The 15,625-nt window shown below is 31.5% G+C and overlaps 1 protein-coding gene and 1 pseudogene across 1 annotated transcript; both read right to left on the bottom strand.

Annotated features, from left to right (window-relative positions):
- Positions 1–2,672: 2,672 nt before the first annotated feature.
- Positions 2,673–5,258, bottom strand: LOC106304111 (SEC12-like protein 2). Its single transcript, XM_013740507.1, has 10 exons — positions 4,762–5,258; positions 4,585–4,676; positions 4,312–4,450; positions 4,126–4,217; positions 3,942–4,038; positions 3,773–3,848; positions 3,560–3,680; positions 3,354–3,470; positions 3,129–3,196; positions 2,673–2,972 (listed from the first exon to the last, which is right to left on the bottom strand). Exons 1-10 carry the CDS (start codon positions 5,086–5,088, stop codon positions 2,866–2,868), a joined length of 1,236 nt encoding a protein of 411 aa, XP_013595961.1. The 5' UTR covers positions 5,089–5,258; the 3' UTR covers positions 2,673–2,865.
- Positions 5,259–6,393: 1,135 nt separating this feature from the next.
- LOC106303045 lies at positions 6,394–7,485 on the bottom strand (annotated as a pseudogene).
- Between the last annotated feature and the right edge of the window lie 8,140 nt (positions 7,486–15,625).

The following is a 15,625-nucleotide window of genomic DNA, read 5'->3' on the forward strand; positions in this document are numbered from 1 at the left end:
AATCTATTTATGCATATCAATATATTGCATCAGATAATACAGATTCTCGCATTACTATCGCGAGCTTTTTAAGTTATAAATTCATATTTATTTATTATTTCGCATCAAAACTTTATAAATAAACTTATACAACCGCAAAATGTTTGTACACTCTTCTTGCACTATCAGTAGCTCAAACTACTATAGAAATTTACTTTTCAGCCTTAAGAGGTTTGAAATCTCATCTTCAACTTTAAAACTCTTACCGATTTTTACCATGCGGTCTCAAACGACCCAAGCTCTCATCGACCTAAACCACCCTCCATATTAAAAAGAAAAGAAAAAAAAAATCAACATTAATAAACCACGTCCTTAGGCCAACACTGGTCCGCGAGTTGGATTCCTGATCAGCTTCCATCTCGCAAAACATCTCGAGGACGAGTGAAATAAACCGCTCCTATAGCTGAACCAAAATAAAGGTTTGCTCCCTACGTGTAGCCAATCATTTTGCATTGTCTTAATGATTCGTTGGGACTATATATATCCCCAACACCTTTACACAAACACCAAAATATTTACATAAAATCTGAATCAACGTAAAATAAACTATCAGATTCACGTCAAAAGCTTATAAACAAAAAACAAACTCCATTAAAATGCTCGTCCATTATACCACAAGAGATCAAGGTAATTCTCCATACTGTTCAAAATTAGCGACTCAATTGACAAAACCGCAAGCTGCATCCAACTCTTATCTCCCCTGCGGCATTTTCAACGGACTACATCAAACTCTTGTACCGACCCATGACGTGAACAAAAACGATCTCAATAATCAAACGAACTTCAAAGGACTTGATGCAATGCATCCAGCGACTTTGATCGAGCTCACTTTTTGATCATAAAAGAACTATTATCAAACGCTCAACGAAGTCTCCCTTGCATTTCACTGTCAAACGAACAACTTCACAAACTCCAGAAGAAACTCGATTTGGAGTTGCGTTGTTTCGGGGTGGGGGGGCAAATGTTAGACCAAGATTTAGCACTAAAATCTTTCCCGCCAAAAGGACCAGAAAACCAACTAACGACTACCTTGAGTTGAGCTTAAAACGGGCCTGAGAGAAGTTGAAACGTGACGTCTGCCCATAAAGCCCGTTGAATAATGAATGAGTCAAAGATCTAAAAGATTATTCTCCACATATCTTGGAATATGGTCAACAAATAATAAGTCATAGCTAAATATGTGGAGTCACGTGCAACAACATTACGAAGTGAAAGGAGACGAGCTCTTGGTATAAAAGAGAGTAAGAGGTCTCTCTCACAGCCATCTGATTTTTACAGGAAATACATATACAAATAAAAGAAAAAGGAATCACGCTTCTTCTACATGAGATCACGCTTAACAAGAGATATAATTCTCTACGCCTTTGGAGGAGAGCTCGTGATATGGGGAGTCTCTCTCACGAACAAAGCCAGAAAAGAAACCATTAAATATTCTCTTCATAAGAGTCGAGACCACCGCTTGATGGAGAGGTGGAAAGGAGAGCTCGCTAAGCTCGAGCTAAACCGTTGACTACGTCTCCATTTTTCAAAGAGATAAGTTAGTCCTTTATGTTTAACTCGTCCCGAAGAACAGCATCGAGCCGGAGACATGCTACTCTTCCCGATCACATTCACTTCCCCGTTTGATCAAGAACAATGGCTCTTCACACGAAACATTATCTTGCGAGATCGTGATTAGCCGATACGAGAACCCTAACTCCTTATTCTTGTCCGTAATCGATGTCTTTCCCGAGACGATGACAAACGATTCCTAACAAAGAAATCCGGCGTCTCTCAAAGAGGCGACGAAAACCGAACTACGTTTAGACTTGATCCCTTGACGGGTACGTAGGCAGCTCGACCCTGAGTTTAGTCACGATCCTCCTTTCTCCCGATATCTCTATGATATTCGACCTACGAATATAGTCCATTTTCGACGAATCAAACCTGATTATATCGTTGTGTTCTAAGGATATCATTGCTCACATTATTTCTTCCCCGGATCAAACCCCGATCACTATCAAATATTTTGTGTAGATTTTAGGTTCTACAATAATCATTCAAATTATTTAACCTTAGGATAAATGAAAGCCTAACAGCACTCTTGCTACGTCATAAAATCTTGTTACAAAATCAATTTACATAAACCAGCTGACCTTGCCTGAAAGTGACAATTTACAAAAAAAAAAAAAAAAAACAGCTCTTGTTTTTTTTTTGGGTCAACAAACAGCTGTTGTAAAAACTTCCCAATTTGACGGAAGAGAATGTACGGGATGACATCATGACAAGGACATAAATCATATTTATTACATTTATAATAGAGTTTTAAAAAATTAATTTGACATAGGTTTGATATTTGTTGACGCAAGTTTTCAAGCATTTGTCCGGATAATTCATAAATAAGTTTTGGGACTCAAACCATTGGCCCATGAAATTCATATACATTCGGAAATGCTCTCGATTTTCAAAGGTAACGCTTTTGTTTGGATTGTAAGAGGATAACGTAATCAGCCTTTGGGAAAGTTTTATTTGGAGTGAATAACGTAAATCTCTCCTACTTCACTTGCAGAACATCGCTGACAAAACGAAAAGTCAAAGAACAGAACTGCTTGTATTTGACCTGGATGTAGCTTTAAGGAAGTGAATGTAATGCATTCAAGTTTACTGCTTCTCTTACAACGTTAGTTTACATTTTTATGATATAAAGCATCCAAGTTTCTCGCAAGGCCCCTTAGAATTTCTCTCATTATACAAACGAAAAAGCTACGGTGGAAAACAAACAACAATTAAAAAAAATCAGCATATGTTGATTTCAAGCCATGCGTATGTATCGTCTCGTGGGGTCACTTAGAGGCTATATTCTTTACCTATGATCCCCTTTACCATCAAGAAATAATACGAAACCACTACTAGCAACACGAACAACAAAAACACCACCAGCCAGTTTATTCCATCTGCATTTTCATTAACAAACACAGTTTTAGTTTTGATTGGTAATCCAGGACAAAGTCTAACAACAATAGTGACTGGTTTCTTAGTATAGTTTTGGTTAAGTTTGGGTAAGGTAATAAGATGGAGAGGTAAGAAGAGAATTGGCAGGATATACGTACTTGTTTCAGGCTTTTGTTCAATGACGGTTAGCTTTGCTCTTGAGTCGAAAGATACTGACACCAAGAACCTGCAAAACCAAACCCCAAATCAAAACTTCTTGAATGTGAATTTCCCATCATTCTTCCATAATTTTATCTATTTGTTTGCTTAGAATTTTAAGCACGATTATTGAAGCTGTAGCTATACAGTGAAAACTAGATCCTTGATGAGTAGATGAAAAAAACCTTGAATCAGGGGAGAAAGTAAGTGCGGTGACCAAACCGAGATGAGCTTTCTTAACGAATTGATGAGTCTTCATTTTTGTTGAACTAATTATCAAAACATCTCCTTCAAGGGTTCCGCTGCATTAAGAAAAATAGTATGACAACCAATATTAGAATTAGTATTACACTATCAGTTTGGTCCCAAAAGTGCGAAAAAGAAAACTTACAATGCAAGAAATTTTCCATCAGGTGAGACATTAAAGGCCGTAATAGAGTAGTTTTTCAAAAGCTTTGATTGTTTTCTTTTCCATGAAGTTGTATCCCATGTTATAATACTCCCACCACGCTCTACTCTGACCAGATTCATTATGATCGTGACAAATGGAAAAGGGGAACTAAAATCATATATTATATCTTGCGCTGTGAAAATGTAAGTTTACCAGTCTTTGCAGCAATATAAAGAACTTCATCGCCTGAATTGTCAACGGAGAATCTGCAGGAGGCAAACAACTCGTCCTGCATTATAATATTCAAACTCATCAGAGTATAATACAAGAATGTTAGAACTTTGTATACAAAGTTAAAAGAGCAACAAAAAAAACGACTGACCTTCTCTTTTGATAGACTAGCAACGGCAGTAGAAGCATTTACGTCCCAAACCCGACAAAGTGGACCTCCAAGAGATACAAGAAACTTACCACTTTCGCTGCAAACCCACAAACTATCAGTATCAGACAATCCGTTTTACAATCATTGTTCGAAAGATGATTCCTTTCTCATGAATAGAATGAACCTGAAAGTAAGGTTTTTAACTTCTCCATGTGCGTTAGATTCATTAAGTATCGTTTTCATACTAGGCCATTCGAAAATCCTCAAAGTTCCATCCTGTACTGCCATCAAAACAAAAATGTATAAGAACCAGTGAGACTCCATTCCTTGTTATTCAAAAGAGACTGAAACTAAAGAGCTTAACTCCTACCTCCCCACCAGCAGCAAGCACAGACCCCTCCTGATTAAACTCTAGAGCTAACTGTTGTCCAACATCTTCTAACTCGTTAATCACTTCCTCTAACTCTTCACCCTCCCTTGGCCTCATAATGTTCTCCCAATCAAACCGTCTGCGTGTCAACAAGTAACTATCACACATCCATTGAAGTTTCTCTCCACTCTAAACCACAGAACTTCAAACTCAAACTCTTACTACAAAACCTAAAGAGATTCGATTGGTAATGAGCTTGAAACGATTACTTACTTGCAACTCTCTGGCAATGCGCAGATAAGAGCACCTTCCCGAGGATGAGCAGCCATTCTATAAGGAAGACCACTGACCACAACCCTACCCACCTGAAAATTAAAAAAAATCAAATCAAATCAAATCCTTGCGATCTGATTACAGACTCACTATAAACAGAGAAACGTTCACGCTTACAGGTTGTTCTAATAGAGAATTGGTTTCGAGATCAACACGACAGATTACGATGACGTTAGGGATCCCGCTTCGTCCCTCTCCGCCTCCGCCGGCCAACGCGATGCAGCTCCGGGAGGCCAACGATGACGACGGCTCGATGCCATCTTCGGAATTCTCTTTATGCTTATCGATTTTCGATCTAACGGTTTCTTCCGGGATCCAGTCCGCGGCGTATATCGGAAAGCCGTAAGTCTGCGTATTCGCCATTGCTCCTCCTTCTCCTTCTCGTGCGAGCTTAATATGCCAAGTCTCCCTCCCTTCTCTGATTCGTGGAGACACGTCACACATAAAGAAACTGTAGTGGGCCAATACTAGTACCTTTCATGGGCCCAAGAGAGGGTTTAGGGTGAATTACATTATTCCCCGTCTCGGTTAAACTCGGCGAGAACGAGTACGTTATAACGAATTCCGTTTTTTTTTTCTTCTCCTCCCAATACTATTGGTTTCATCGAAAGAAAACAACACTAATGTTTCTCATACTCTTGCTCCGATCAGTGTCAGATCTAGAAAATAATTATAGCGGAGGCAAAATATAAAATACAGTTAAATAAAATTAAAAATAAAAAAATCCAGCAAATAAAAAAACAACTCTTACAAAACAATTTTACATTCATTTTCATCATCTGAATTTTTTTAATCACTTTCTCATTTGAAACTAAGTCAAATAACTTTTTTTTCAATAAAACAAACCAACAATCACTTAGAAACCGATTTCCAATTCGGTTACGTGCAGCTGTCTTCACTAGTTTCATTGCGGAAAAACATCTTTCAAGATTTGCGGTGGCAACTCGCAAAGTTAGAACTAACTTTAAAAGCCTGTAAATCAAGGGATGTGCTAAATACTTTTGAATTTTCACCATCAAAGATGAAAAATCTCCAAGATTTTCTACACTCGTATATTGTCGATGTAGATAAGTTGCCGCTCAAGAGACAAAAGCTCACCATAGCTAAAATCATCTCGATATAACTTAGCTAATCGCAACAGCTTCTCTTTGTCAAACCCATGGAATGAATCAGGCTTAAAGCAGCCATACAAATAAGTAGTTCAGTGGTTACCTATATAAAACGATCGTTAAACTCTTGAATTTGCAAATCTAGAACCGTGCAAAAGCAATTGACCTTATAATGATGCATATTGCTTATGTTGGTTCTCTTTCTTGAATTCCTAAGATCAACAAAATCTTCTTCCATGATGAGCATCTCAACACTATGTTTCTTACATAAATAAGCAACTTTAGCCATGAGCGAATCCTAACCATCATCTCTAAGCTTCTGCAACTCTCGCTTAGTGGATTCTACCAGTGACATAGCATTTAAAATATCTTGATCTTTCTGTTGCAAAGTCAATGACACATTTACAGTGAGCCCCAAAATATGTAACATAAGATGCAAATAGAACGCACAATCAAATGTGTAAAAGTATTTGAGAAGACCACATGCTTGACGTTTCTGTAAGTCTTCCCAACTCTCATCTTGGATATACTCAAGAACTTTAATGGTAGTAGAAAACAATTATTCCAACCTCAACAATGTTTTGTGATGGGTACCCCAACGAGTAGTTGCATGTCTTGATAAAGAACGTTCATGATTTTGTCATGTCCCAGTCTTAACATCACCACTCTTGATTTCTTTTTCTAATTCTTCACGCTGAATTTCTCGGAACATATCTAGTCGTTTACAAGAAGCTCCAACAACATTCAACAATGTAGAAATCTTATAAAAAAAAAATCAGCAATGTCAAAGTGTTTTTTTGCAACAACAACCACAACTAGCTGAAGCTGATGAACGAAACAGTGAACATAATATGCTGAACTGCTTTCTCTAGCAACCAATGATCTCAACCCATTAAACTCACCTCTCATATTACTAGCTCCATCATAACCTTGCCCTCTCACCTTTGTAATGTAATGCTCATCCTATCTCTAGCAAACAAATCATCTATAGCAGACTTCAATGTTAATGAAGACGTTTCTTTTACATGAACAACTCCAATAAACCGTTCTTTGATTGCTCCCCCTTTATCAACAAACCAAAAGCAACACCCATATGCTCTTTATGAGAAACATCAGCAGACTCATCAACCAGCAAACCAAACACACAATGACCAATTTCTTCTAAAATAGCTTCTAGTACTTCTTCTGCAAAGGAATGAACAATATCTTTTTGGATCTTGGAAGAAATCATCTAGTTATTTCCTGGAGCATTTTTCAGAATAACCTTACTTATAGCATCATTTTGATCTCATGTGTATTTCAAAAGCTGCAAGAAGTTTCCTTTGTTTGCATAATCTTCTTTCTCACCATGGCCACGGAAAGGTAATCCTTGTCGTAACAAGAATCTCGAAGCATCAATCGAATCATTTAAGCGAATACGATACTCATTTTTCACCTTATCATCTTGCTTAAATAGAGCATGTACTATAGATTGATGTTGGTTCATCAAATCCTCAAATTTCTGAGCAGGAATAATGTCACAATTGTTGGGTGATTTACCCTTATGAGTAAGCAATCTCTCTGGCTCATTCTAACTATTAAACCCTTCTTTAACAAATGCATCACTTCCACCTTGCTTCTGTGCCTCATCTTTAAATAAGTAGCAATATAAAAAAAATGCATTTTGTTTAGATATGCTATACTCTAGCCAACTACCATATTGATCAAACCAAGCTAGATTAAATCGCCTCATTTCAACTCCTTTCGATATTTGTTTAAATTTATGACTATAGGGTTGACATGGACCTTTAGTTAGATATCTACGTCTAACCTCATCGCTTTGATTTGCAGGGTAATCCATTATGTCTTTCTTTGAACCACGGTCAGATGGCAAATCATCGATATCGGTCTCATGTATTGGAGGAGATTTTCTTTTGTCTTTCCTTTCATCGGGTTTAGGTGGGAAATAATAGATATTAGTTTCAGGTACCGAAGAAGATACTTTTTTGTAGTATTTTCCATTGATTTTTTTTCTGTAAAACAAAAAAAATTGTGTTAAATAATACAATCGAAACATATGAATTTTAAAATAGAGTATTTGTACTCCCTACCCACTATGTTTCCTATATTTATACCCCATACCCTATTTCCCCTAATTTCCCCCCCCCCCTAATATCACCATTTCCCTCCCTTTCTATGGTATTCCACTTCTTAGGATATTTCCCTAATTTGCTCTTTAAAATTTCACTTTGACAATGAAAGAGACGACAATATTGACCGAGAACTTTATAATACTTTATCATCATCATCACATCAGAAAAACCAAGTCAACCACTCCACTTTAAAAATTATTCAAAGGCACAATTTATTTAAAAAATTAGTAGAATTGCAAAAAAAGTTTAGTTTATATAACCATAAGAGAGGTTGCTTTTCTTTATACGGTTAAAATAAACTACTAACTATGAAACATCAATAAAAACAAATTAACAAAGACAAAAAGTTACTTGTTCGAGAACTTCGCAGACGACGAACAAAGGAAAAGGAAACTTGATTAGGGTTTTTAGTTTGGAAATTAGTTAATTAACTTTAGTAATTAGTATAATTATGTCAATTTGGTAAAAAATAAACCCTATTTCCCCCAATTTCCCCCCCCCCCTAATATCACCATTTCCCTCCCTTTCTATGGTATTCCACTTCTTAGGATATTTCCCTAATTTGCTCTTTAAAATTTCACTTTGACAATGAAAGAGACGACAATATTGACCGAGAACTTTATAATACTTTATCATCATCATCACATCAGAAAAACCAAGTCAACCACTCCACTTTAAAAATTATTCAAAGGCACAATTTATTTAAAAAATTAGTAGAATTGCAAAAAAAGTTTAGTTTATATAACCATAAGAGAGGTTGCTTTTCTTTATACGGTTAAAATAAACTACTAACTATGAAACATCAATAAAAACAAATTAACAAAGACAAAAAGTTACTTGTTCGAGAACTTCGCAGACGACGAACAAAGGAAAAGGAAACTTGATTAGGGTTTTTAGTTTGGAAATTAGTTAATTAACTTTAGTAATTAGTATAATTATGTCAATTTGGTAAACAGATTTCTAAAATGAGCGTTGGATAACATAACTGAATGGGCTGTGGCCTGTGGGGGCAAAAAACAAATTCATTGCTGTAATTTTTTTTAAACTAAAGAAAGCTTTAATAAAAGAAAATTTGTGGTTTTCTGTGGTGTCATCTGCCCCCACCATCACCTATGTAGGTTCGTCACTGGATCCGATAGAAACAGTACCAACAGAACTAACACATAGAATATTCTCAAATTTATGTTGGTGTGTGATGAACATAGGTACCATCTTCTTTTTCAAAGAAAAAAAACATAAGTAGTGCCTTCTGTTCCGGAAAGAAGACATAGTCGGGACATTAATGGCACACGTAATGAAAATGTTAGGTGGGTTTAATATAAAAACCAAAGGAGAAAAATTTCGTTTTGTGTCTCTCTCAGCCACTCTTACTCGTGTCTTTGTGTTCAAGCAAGAAAACAATATTAAACAGAGACATGCACAATTTTTTAATCCAGATGATGTTCGTCTAGGGCCGGATAAATCCATACAATATATTGATCAAAGATGTTCAAACAGCTCAAGAAAACTGAGAAACAACTTTTACAAGCTGTCCAATGTTTCTTCTCTCATGCCCATGAAGAAGACAAGAAATTAGAGTTTATGCTTTATGTAAAGGGAAGAATATGTCAGACAAGAGGCTTCACTTTCACCCTTTTCCTTCATCACCACGTCATGGTTTAGTCTCCACATAAACCACTTCAACGAACCAACACATAACCAACCTCTTGGTTCAAATCACAAATCATCTTCAAACTAAAACTTTTCTGAACTTGAATGACTGAAGCTTGAGCTTCAACATTCTCCATCTTGATTTCATTTTCATCTCTTTCTCAATATACTGCACATACTTAGGATTTAACTTCGACAATGATGACTCTTCATCTTCATTTGGTCATCTTTAGAAGCTATAAAACTGCAGCAAACTTGTTAACAAGGATAGTCTTGGACAGAATACCCGCAAGATTTCAGGAAGTGTGTACCGTGTTCACCTCAACTTCACCATCTTAATTTAGTGATGTATGTGATAAAACGATACTTCACTGCATGTTTTATCCTTTCATGAAAAGTGTTGTTCTTTGACAGACATATACCAGATTGTGAATCACACCCGACTGTTGCCTTCTCTTATTTGAACCCCACATCACTGATCAATCCTTTTATCTAAATCGCCTCTTTCACAGCTTATATGTGATTTTCCCCCAACAAAATAAAATCGTTCGTCCACCACTGTGCATACATGAGATTTTTCACTGCACTTGAATATGGAAACCTTTATGTGTCAATACACTCGAAGACATCTTTAACTGCAAATAGCTTAAATTGGCCTCTAATTGGTGGGGTACGTTCATTGTCTTAGCCTCGTTCATGTTAAACCTTTGAACCAACAAGTAATTTGACTGAGACAAGTACATAACACCTTCATCTCTGTCTCGCTTGATGTCAATGCCCAAGATCCTACTCGCAACACCCATATCATTCATTTCAAATTCTAAGCTTGACAATAAATAACAACATATCCCGATGCAATTATTTTTATGTAATACCTAGCCAAAACTATTTTATGTAACTATTGTTTATTATAGTAAAGATCATTACAAAATAAATAAATAAATAAATAAATAGATAAATAAATAAATGGATAACTCCATATATATAAGTACATTGTTTTGTGAGTAAGATAACTAAAGAAATATTGTAATTATATTGTTCCATTATTTAAAGAACAAGAAGTTATTTGAGATATTTGTCTGTTGTCGAAAAATAGATAAAATGTTATTTTTCCTTGGTGATTACTAGATTAAGATCCGCGCCTTGCGCGGGATAAACATTATATATAAAAATTATTTTATGTATTATATGTTCTTACATATTATGAAATAATAAATATATATATTGAATAATTAAAAGTCAGTAACTATTACATATATAATTAAATTGGTGCGAACGTATAAATAAATTTTATTAATTCAGACAATTTTTTTTAAATTTGATAGGATATGTAATTAAATTTAAATGATATTAACATACATAGTATATTTTTAATATTAATGTCTATTAAATGATGCTTTCTACTCATTGTTTTTTTGATCATGTGCATCTTTAATAGTAAAAACTTTAAATTACTGATAACAAAATTTTCGTTGTGGGATTAATAATTTTAGTAATTTATAATTTAAAAACAATTATCAATGTTAGTTCAAAACTTTTATCAAAAAAAATTATGCAAAGTAAATTTTGAAATTAAAATATTTATTTATTCAATATGGTTTATAGTTTAATTTAGAATGATATATATACATATATATTTTAAATCTTAAAGATTAATTAAATTAGACTTTTATTTATATGATTTTGTAATCATTTGTATTTTGTCATAACAAAAAATTTAAACAATGGATCGCAAAATTTGAATGTGAGACTTTTAACAGTTGTAGTAATTTAAAGTCTTTTTTAAAATTCAAAATATAACATATACAGAAAAGTCTAAATTTTTATAATATGGTTATTGTGATTTTTTAAAATTATTTTAATAGTTTAAAATTAAACAAATTTGATAGAAGATACATTATTTTTTTATCAGATCTTTATTATTCAAAATCATTAATTGTCATATATACTTTAGCCACATTAAGCAATTCCTTAATCTTTATTTAAGGAAATAATAAATGACATTAATAATGAATTTATGGTTAGTTTAATAAAAAAACTTATTATATAATTAGATGGACCAACATATTTCTCTAATTATTATAAGAATCATTCTAGTGATGACACGTGGCTACAAAAAGAAGTTATAATGTTTCACAAATAATATATAGGGGATAGAGATCAATATAGGAAAATAGTAAAGTAAGGTAATGTGGAAAAAAGTAAATCTTTTATTTGACCAAAAATTTGGGTCATTTTTCAAGTCAGTGTGCAATTAATAACAACATATCCCAATACAATTAATATCAACTAGGTGGATGCCCGCGATTTCGCGGGTTCGAATGTTTTGCAACAATATATTTATTATAATTTTTCAAATTAAAATATGTTTTTATTATTATGTGTTTTTTGTTAAATATTTTTCTAAGAATGATTGTTTTTTAAAAAGAATAAATATGATTATTTTAAATACTTTTTGATATTTTGTATTGATAATTGTACTAAAATTAGTTATATATAATATTTCATGATTTGGTTTTTAATAAAATTACTTAAGTTTTGAAGGTATATAATACTGAAACTTTTGAAATATTTTATAAGCTTTGTATAAATGACTTAAAACCTCGTATCATAATTTAAAACATATGATGAGCTAAGATAAATAATTTTACAAATGTATTTATAATTTTTTATAAATGAGTTATAAAGCGTGTATGAATTTTATTAGACATTAATAGTTATTATAATACTTTATATACAGATATAAGGCTTTACATAAGAATATAAAATCATTATATCAATTTTAATAAAAACATTGTTTATTATTTTATGTAGTTTACAAATATATAAAAAATTGATCAAACATTATTATTCTTTCTATAGTTTCAACAAATAGTTACCATAAATAATTCTTTGTAATATTATGTAGATTTTGGCAAGTGATATTACCTGTTTATAGACTTATTTTTTCTATTAAATCTAATAAAAATAAAAATAACTAAAAATTAAAAATTATCGACCAATCAATTTATAACAATTTTTTAAGATTTCATAAATGATCGACACAAAATAAAAAAATCTCTTAAATGACTTCTCAATTAATATATAGTAGGATAGTAGGGTGAGATTTTAAAAAAAATTATAAAGTAATTTATAAGCTCTTATAGATGACTTACAAACTTTTATGATAATTTAAATATACAATAAGCCAAGATAAATAATTTGATAAATTTTTTACAGATGATTTATAAAGCATATAATATGAACTTTAGAAAATGTTAATAGTTATTAAGATAATTTATATAAAATACAATGCTTTTAAATAACAATATAAAATCATTATATTGATTTATATAAACTGTTTTCGCTTAATATTTTATGTATTTTAAAAATATATAAAAAATGAACTATATTAAATAATATCGACCAATCAATTTATAACAATTTATTAGAATTTCATATATGATCAACACATAAGAAAAAGTCTCTTAAGTCACTTCTCAATTAATATATAGTAGGATAGTAGAATGAGATTTTAAAATAAATTTTATAAATTAATTTATAAGTTCTCATTGATGACATACAAACTCTTACAATAATTTAAAATATACAATAAGCCAAGATAAATAATTCAATAAATGTTTTTATAGATGATTTATAAAGCATGTAATATGAACTTTAGAAGATGTTAATAGTTATTATGATAATTTACACAAAATATAATGCTATTAAATAAGAAAATAAAATAATTATATTAATTTATTTAAACAGTTTATCGTTTATTATTTTATGTATTTTATAAATATAGAAAATGATCAATTTATTTCTCTTTCTATAAATTAAACAATTAGTTACCATAAATCGTTATTTGTAATACTATATAACAATTTGGCAAGTGATATTAATTGGTTATAGACTTACCTTTTTCAGATCTAAATAAAATAAATAAAAATTAAAAATCATCGACCAATCAAATTATAACAATTTTGTAAGAGTTCCACCTATGATCGACACATAAGCAAAAGTCACTAAAGTGACTTCTCAATTAATATATAGTAGGATATATCATAATTGTCTAAACACAAGATTCATTTCCTTACCAATATAAATTATAACGATAATATTTTGGGGTGAGAGACTAAGAATGAGATATTGTTTTAAGTAATAGATAACCAAAACCATTCTATGTAACTATTGTGTATTATATTAAAGATCATTAAAATATATAAATAAATAAATATATGGATAACTCCATATATGTATACACATATAGAAATTTAGATATACTAAAAAGCAGTAATAGTTTTTTTTTTAAATATGAAAACATTAATCAATCAACTTATATATAATGAATTAGATATCAATTCATAATCAAATACATAAATATGGATAACATATATATAATATAAACACATATATGTTAATAACAACTTCATGTGAAGTTTGCACTAAACCACACACACAAAATGGTCAATCACAAAACAAACATATTCTTAATCATGAAACTTGGCCTGAAATCTTTTCGGAGGAGAAGATTTCATCCAAAATTTATTTTCACGATCCATATCTGAAAAGAAAAAAAAAGTGAATAGTTATTTAAATTTGGTGAGAATTCGTATTTAGCTTCTTAAAGCACTCAGAGTTTTGAATTTCAATTTCGGCTGAATGAAAGATACTTAGTTGCTAATAACCAATAATCATCAAAATCAAACTTGATGAGTTTAAAGAAAATGTGATTTTGTAAAACAATAATTTGAGAAATTTTCGATGAAATTAAAGAAGAAATAAAAGATAATGGAGTTGTGTTTGTAACGAACGAGAGAAGAAGAAACAGAAAATCGATTCAAAGAATTTAAAGCATCAATTTTGGTTGTTTTAATTGGCAAAATTAATGGTAAGGTATTTATGTAAACAGTTAAAAGGTGTTAAAGTTATTTGAGACATTATTTTGTCTTTTCGTGAAAATTGCTTTTGACAAAATGAGATATTATTGAATAGCTTGATATGTTAGAGATGATATTGGTTGAAAATGGCAAAATATAGTGACGTTAAAAAATTATTAGTCTTATGTTTGACAAAAATGATTAATTTTTTTTCCAGGTTATCCAAATGCAACTAAGAACAATATATCATGATGTTCTTAGACACAAGATTCATTTCCTTAACAATATAAATTATTTTCTTACAGTCATGGATTCCTTTTATTGTGAGCTACTTAACTAAAGATATATTCTACTGATATAATCCCATTATTTTTTTTAAATGTTATTTGAGATATCTGTGCCCATATTTTTTTGTGTTGAAAATAGATAAAATGATATTTTTCTTAAATGACTTGATATGTTATAGATGATATATAGGATAAAAATAGCAAAATAAGGTAAGGTGAAAATCTGTAAATCTTCTATTTGACCAGAAATTTGGGTCATTTTTCCAATTCACCCTTCAATAATAACAATATATCATAATGCAATTAATAAAAATATATGATAATCTTATTAAACCCAAGGTTCATTTTCTTACCAATATAATTATAATGATATTATTTTTGTGAGAGACTAAGAATGAGATATTGTTTTATATAATACCTAGCCAAAACCATTATATGTAACTATTGTTTATTATATTAAAGATCATTACAAAATAAATAAATAAATGATAAATAAATAAATAACTCCTTATATATAAATACGTTTAGAATTTTATATTTACTGAACAATGAGTAATAGTTATTTTTTTTAATATGAAACACTAATAATCAATCAACTCCCCAAATAAGTGGCCATAATCAAATACATAAATCTGGATAACACATATGTAATACACTAATACATACATGTATATATATTCACATTTCACCTATTGGGAACTCATATTGGCAGATAAACGTGTCCATAATGGCTTCACTTGGCTTGATCCTCTATCTTTCCTCGGTTCTTCTCATGAGCCTTTGTCAGCTTCCTACAGCTATTCAGGATGATAGAAAGGCAAGTCACTACTGTTATATATATGTCTCGTTACCATATTTAACCATCAATGTTTGCCTTTGTTTTAGTGTATTCATCGTCATAGCATTTTGTTTTTGACGCAATGCAGGTGTATATTGCTTAC

Source organism: Brassica oleracea, chromosome C7 (assembly GCF_000695525.1).
Source record: "Brassica oleracea var. oleracea cultivar TO1000 chromosome C7, BOL, whole genome shotgun sequence".
NCBI classification, from domain to species: Eukaryota; Viridiplantae; Streptophyta; class Magnoliopsida; order Brassicales; family Brassicaceae; genus Brassica; species Brassica oleracea.

What these genes read in the sequence shown, in the direction of transcription:
- LOC106304111 (XM_013740507.1), bottom strand. Translation starts at nt 5,088, where the DNA reads ATGTGTGACGTGTCTCCACGAATCAGAGAAGGGAGGGAGACTTGGCAT. An exon ending in GCATTGCCAGAGAGTTGCAA is followed by an intron (nt 4,451 to 4,584) that starts GTAAGTAATCGT and finishes GTTGACACGCAG; the next exon opens with ACGGTTTGATTGGGAGAACA. An exon ending in GATGGAAAATTTCTTGCATT is followed by an intron (nt 3,471 to 3,559) that starts GTAAGTTTTCTT and finishes TTCTTAATGCAG; the next exon opens with CGGAACCCTTGAAGGAGATG.